Source organism: Myotis nattereri (assembly GCF_964212035.1).
Source record: "Myotis nattereri genome assembly, chromosome: 18".
In the NCBI taxonomy this organism is placed as follows: domain Eukaryota; kingdom Metazoa; phylum Chordata; class Mammalia; order Chiroptera; family Vespertilionidae; genus Myotis; species Myotis nattereri.
In genome coordinates, this window is record NC_138093.1 from 11,978,509 (window position 1) to 11,984,508 (window position 6,000).

Below are 6,000 nucleotides of genomic sequence, written 5' to 3' on the forward strand. Positions count from 1 at the left end.
AACACTTCGGGCCATCAAGGTATTCACAGGAAGGTACCCAAGGTGAGTTCTCAAATCGGTGAACTGGTGTCTAGACTAGGCAATGGTCTATTTGAAAACATTTGGGAGCTTCTTTATAAACTTCAAGGAGGTGACAAAGATGCAGACTAGTCAATGGATCCTAATAGTTTTGGGATGATAAGAAAATATACTTATGTACACACCTTTACCTTTGGAAGGGGGGTCATGACCCCCAGGCTAAAGACCACCGACAAAGCATGGGGCCAAATGATGTTCCCAAATTATTTAGATCTGATGTTGGTCTTTAATCCTATTCCCTTTTGCATTGGGTGCTAGCTCATCTTGGCCTTAATCAAAGTTAGAAATCCTAGACACAGTTAGAAATCATGGCGGCTTTGGCTGAGTTGTTTCCCTCTCTGGAGTTTGGTTTCCTCACCTAGACACTAAGGTCTCTTAAATGCCACTTCTGGCTCTCATATTCATCGATGCGCAAGTCCCCTTGTCTCCTACTGTGATTGTGGTTTCCTGGGGTCCCTGCCTGGGAATGAGATTGAGGGGATGGCCTTCAGAGCCTGGCCAGTGTGGCTCAGTTGGTTGGAGCATCACCCTGTACACCAAAAGATCGTAGGTTTGATTCCTAGTCAGGAACACACCTAGGCTGTGGGTTCGGTCCCCAGTTGGGGCACAGACAAAAAGCAACCAGCCAATGTTTTTCTTTCAAATTTATGTTTCTCTCTTTCTTTCTCCCTCCCCTCCCCTCCCCTCCCCTCCCCTCCCCTCCCCTCCCCTCTCCTCTCCTCTCCTCTCCTCTCCTCTCCTCTCCTCTCCTCTCCTCTCCTCTCCTCCTCTCCTTTCCTCTCTTCTCCTTTCCTCTCTTCTTTTCTCTTTTAAAATCAATAAACATGTCCTTGGATGAGGATTAAAAAAAACAAAACAAAAAACCAACATTCTTCTAAATTTGTATTATGTGTATAGCTTTGCTCTCTTGCTTTGTTATATCTGGTTTATCTGAAATATATTAGATTTAAGAAAGAGAGAGAGAGAGAGAGAGAGAGAGAGAGAGAGAGAGAGAGAGAGAGAGAGACTCCAGGCTGCACTTCCCAGGTGAGGCCAGAGAAAGAACAGGAAGGATCTGCACCTTGTGGCCTAAGGGGAAAGTGACCAAGGTCAGGGATGCCTTTCTGTCAGCCCCCGGCCACCCATGTTCAGCCTGTTATCCTCCCCCCACCTCCCAGTTCTGGGAATGACACCAGGTGGTGAGGGTGAGGAGCAAAGTGGAGGAGGCTCTTGGAAAAGTGCCTCCAAAGCCGCTGAGCATTCACTCATTTATTATTATTGAATGTCTGCTGTGCTAGGCAGGCTTGGTTACCAAAGAGCTTGCGGTCCAGTGTAGCCAGCTGTGTAGCTAGGTCTGGCCCTGTGGAAGCAGGACAGGACAACAAGACAGGGTTGGTCACTGGTTCCTTCCTGACAGCTCTCCAGTCGTCATTTGCATGTGGGGGTGGGGGATGCATGAAAATGACCTCTCCAGTTCCCGGTTTCCTGAGACATCTGTGTGGGTCTGGGCAGCGCTTTCATAGCACTGGCCCACCTCACAGCCAGTCGCCCAGCTGGCCTGGTTTGGGGGGACTTAGGAGTCCTTTTGCAATTCTCAAGAAAGCACAATGCAAGGGGTCTGTGGCGGAGTCTCCTCTCATCACCATCCTAATGACCCTCAGAACAGCTTTTCCATGAAAGGAGAGGGTTTGGTGCCGCCCATCACAATACCTGTGCGCCCTCAAGCCTGGCACTGCAGGTTCCCAGCTGCCACTCCTCAGGCCCTGCGTATGTACTTATACATCCCTCTTCCACTTGGGGCAGGGACTGGATGGGACTGCCGCTGGGGCTGGGAGTAATTATGGCATTCTGCAGGGAGGTGGCACACTCATCACGTTCTAGCCATCTTCCCCAGAATTGCCTTTGATCCAGCTTTTTGCTGGGAAAGTAGCCATTAAGAGATGTGTATCTGTGGTTTCATTTACATGGGAGAAAAGAAAATACATTGGCAAATGGATGGTTTCATGTTCCCAGGGCTGGCTGCCACCCAGTCTGTGTCAGGAGTCCTCAGCGTGACCTGGGAGGGCACCAGCCCCTGACTGACACTGCCATGGAGCCACTGGGAGGCCTGGGAGTGAGTGAGCTCCCACATCTCCAAGGAAGGTACCCAAGGTGAGGGCATCTTCTACATGGTGTGTTCAGGTGTGAGAAGACATTCTTCCTCCTTACCCCACCCTTTTTTTTGTTCTTTGAGCAAATGAAAGGACTTTGGGGGTTTCTCAAGTCTACATAATTATATTATTTTTTTGCTTTTACAAAATAACCTATTAATGGAAAGCCAGAGACCAGTGAAAAAATAAACATATTCTACTGGTTACCCATAATTCCATTGTCCTAAAATAACTAGAATGTTGACAAAAAATTTTTCTATTATTATTATTGTTATTTATAGAAGTATTTGGTTAAACATAGTTGCTTTACACTATACATTTTAGTGATCATGTAATATTCTATCAAGTAATAGTCCAAATTTAATCAGATCCCTGTTAGATGTTTAAATTTTTCTGTCACACTGTGATAATTAGCTTTATATAACCTCTCCCCACCATTCGGAACTTGATTTCTTTACATAGATTTCAAGACATGGAACAATTGGGCCGAAAAGTTGAATCATTTTATCCTTTTCATTCTTATTCCCATGTTCCTCAAATTCTTTCCTAAAAGGATTTTTTGTCTATTTGCACTCTCACCAATACTCTTTAGCACTAGACTGTGGGCTTTGTTATTTAAAAGTGATCTTTAAATAGATGGAGGACATCACATTGTTCTATGTCTTTCCTCTCTCTCTTCCTTCTTTTATATTTTAAAAATATGTTTTTATTGATTTTAGAGAGAGAGGAAAGGAGAGGGAGAGAGAAACATCGATTGGCTGCCTCCTGCACGCCCCCTACTGGGGATGTAGTCTGCAACCCGGGCATGTACCTTGACTGGGAATCAAATCAGGGACCTCTCCGTGCATGTGAGGACGCTCAACCAACTGAGCCACAGCGCCCAGGGCTCTCCCTCCTCCTTTTTGAGAGATGAGGAGGGTAGAAGAATTTTCAACCTGTCATCAACAGTTGACCACAGGCCCCCTAATGCCCTAAACTAGGCTCCCGAGGTTCCCCCAGTCCAGGAGGCACTCTCTGCACGCCCTGGAGTGTGGGTGCCAGGCTCCCATTCTTGCCAGGAGACCAAGACCCCAAGGCCTCCTTCTGTCTGAGAAAGTAACTAGCTGTTTTCACATCTGGAAAATGAGTGGGTTACCCTAAAGGCCTTGCCAGCTCTTTTGTCCTGAAAGTCTGCTTCTGCAATGACCTTGGTCTGGTGGGGATTGCAGGGGCCTTTTCTTGGGCCCAGTTTGGACTCTGTACGCTCTGCACCCTTTGTTGTCCTGAACGACCTTCTAGACTCAGAAGGAAGGAAAGCTGTTTATGTGCCACCACTCCACAGGGAGCCACCCCACATTTGGCCTCCTGCTACCTCTTAAACGTGACAGCAGAGGATGCTAACCCTCCTCCCACTTGAATGTTGGGGACTGTGATGGTGGCAAAGCTCTTTGCCACATGGTCAGAGGGGTGGCTCAAGCCCTCCTAGCAATCACTTTTTTTCCTGGAAATAACACGAGCTCCTCATGCCCAATCCATCAACGCGCTGGGTCTGCACTGGGCCAAGGACCTTCCCACATGGAGGGGCCCCGGGACAAGGGGGGTGGGGAGGGGAGACTCACCCTAAAAAGGAGTGGAGACTGATGGAGAGATGAGGGAGACTGAAAGGGTGGTAGTGAATCCAAGCTCCTGAAGTCCTGGCACCTATAGTTCTGTCTTTAATTCTGTGCCTCCCCACACCATCCCGATATCCTTTCCAGGGACTTGAAATGATACATTCCCTTTTGTGAATTAAGCTGTTTGATGTGCACTCTCTTTAGCTACCTGTAAGTAATCCCCACTGACATATCCGCTGAGAATGTTTTTCCTGTTCATTTCTAATAGTGGTCCTCCCAGATGTATTCTTTTCTATTCTTTTGTGCTTAAGTTTTTCTTTTGAAATTTTATAGATGCACAGAAGGCTGCAAAAATGGACTTCCCACTTTACCATTCACTGAACTCTTGGCAATCTGTTACATAATTGTAGTTCAGGGTCAAAGCCAGCCAACTGACATTAATGTCATCTGCAACGCCTGTTTCGTTTTTTTAAAAGAAGACCTAGCCATGCTCACAGGTGTAAGTTAGAACCTAACTATTGCAACAGGGGACTTGCAGGCAGGTGAAGAGCAGCACAGGGCAATTAAGTCCAGCGGTGCAATTAAGTTCAGGTGCAACGTGTCACAGCTGGGCAGGTGCACTCTGCTCCCCTAACTAAGCACTTGCTATATCCCAGTGAAGCAGGCACTTGGCCTTTAACTCCGTACACCACACAACAATCCTGTATCACTAGCACTATTAGCATCATCATTACTTGTACAGAGAGGAGGGAACTAAAGCTCAGAGAAATTAAGCGACTTGCTTATGGTCACAAAGTGGTTAGAGAGCAGAGCTGGGCTTTAAATCCACGCAGCCTGGTTTTAGAGTGCTACGTCCAAGCGTCGGGCGATGGGTCTCAAAGCAACAGGTAGGATTCTTTTCCTGAGCCTTCCGGGACCTTTCCTAATATCCCTCTCCTCTTTCACCCTCATGCTGTCTTCCTCCCTCATGCCCACTTGGTCCCTGGGGTTAGCCACTTTAACAGCCATCTTTATGGCTCTCGGGCTGTGCTCTTACAGGGAGGGTACCCTGGGTGCACCCTCAGAAGACGCCATCTTTCTCTATGTAGCAGGTGAGGCCAGAGGAGACACTGTCTTCAAAGGTCGTTGATCGTAGAAGGCCGGGGTCTTGGCCTCACTCCTCAGGGATAGCTTCTTGGTGGTTTAGTGCTGGAAAACAACAGATAAATCGAAAACTGCCAAAAATACCCCACGAAAAACCAACACCCCAGGAGAAGCAAGTCTTGCACAGCAGAGGGACACGTTTACTTGTCAGTTCATGGTTTCAGTTCTCAGCCCCAAGGTGGTGAGCATGTGGAGATGATGGCGGTATGGGGCTGGGTGACGCCCTTGGTGCCTCACTCCGGGGGAGGGCACTGGGGTGGGCAAGGTGGGCATTTAGGAGGACAGGGCTTAGAACACGGCTTGGGAGGGCATGGCGGTGGGCATGGGCATGGCTTGGGACACGGCGGGGGGCATGGCTTGGGACATGGCGGGGGGCATGGGGGGCACTTGGGCGGTGGTGGGCACTTTTCCCGGGGGCACTTTTCAGAGCACCGTTGCAGCAGCTTCTTTAAACAACTGGGCTGGCACTTGGTCTCAATCTTTGGTTCACATTTTGGGTCACAGTTCTTGGGCTCATTCTTCGGATCGCTCGGCTTATTTTTATCATCACTCGACATTCTTTCTTGATTTTCCGGGCCCTGCAAAGAAATATGTGACAGACTGTATGTGGGAGACCACGCTGCAAAGTGAGAGGGGACCAGTCCAGCCTTCCCATACCTCCTGCCCATCCTGTTCCTAAGGAAGCTTTCCCAGATGTGTTCAGGCTCTAGACCAGTGATGGCGAACCTTTTGAGCTCAGCGTGTCAGCATTTGGAAAAACCCTAACTTAACTCTGGTGCTGTGTCACATATAGACATTTTTTGATCTTTGCAACCATAGTAAAACAAAGACTTCTATTTTTGTTATTTATTTTATATGTTTCAATGCCATTTAACAAAGAAAAATCAACCCCAAAAATGAGTTCGCGTGTCACCTCTGACACGCGTGTCATAGGTTCGCCATCACTGCTCCAGACCAAACTCTCACTTAAGGGCTGTCCTCTTGTTGTTTTGGTGGGTTGTTGACCACGTTTCTCGATCTCTCCATTCTTTGCTTTCATTTCACTTTTGTCCCCATTT

At 47.9% G+C, this 6,000-nt stretch overlaps 1 protein-coding gene across 1 annotated transcript; it reads right to left on the minus strand.

Annotated features, from left to right (window-relative positions):
• Positions 1-5,175: 5,175 nt before the first annotated feature.
• LELP1 (late cornified envelope like proline rich 1) lies at positions 5,176-5,499 on the minus strand (the record flags this gene model as incomplete). The annotated part of the gene is made up of 1 exon (XM_081111916.1): positions 5,176-5,499. The coding sequence occupies one exon, from the start codon at positions 5,497-5,499 to the stop codon at positions 5,176-5,178; it is 324 nt and encodes a 107-aa protein (XP_080968042.1).
• Positions 5,500-6,000: the final 501 nt, after the last annotated feature.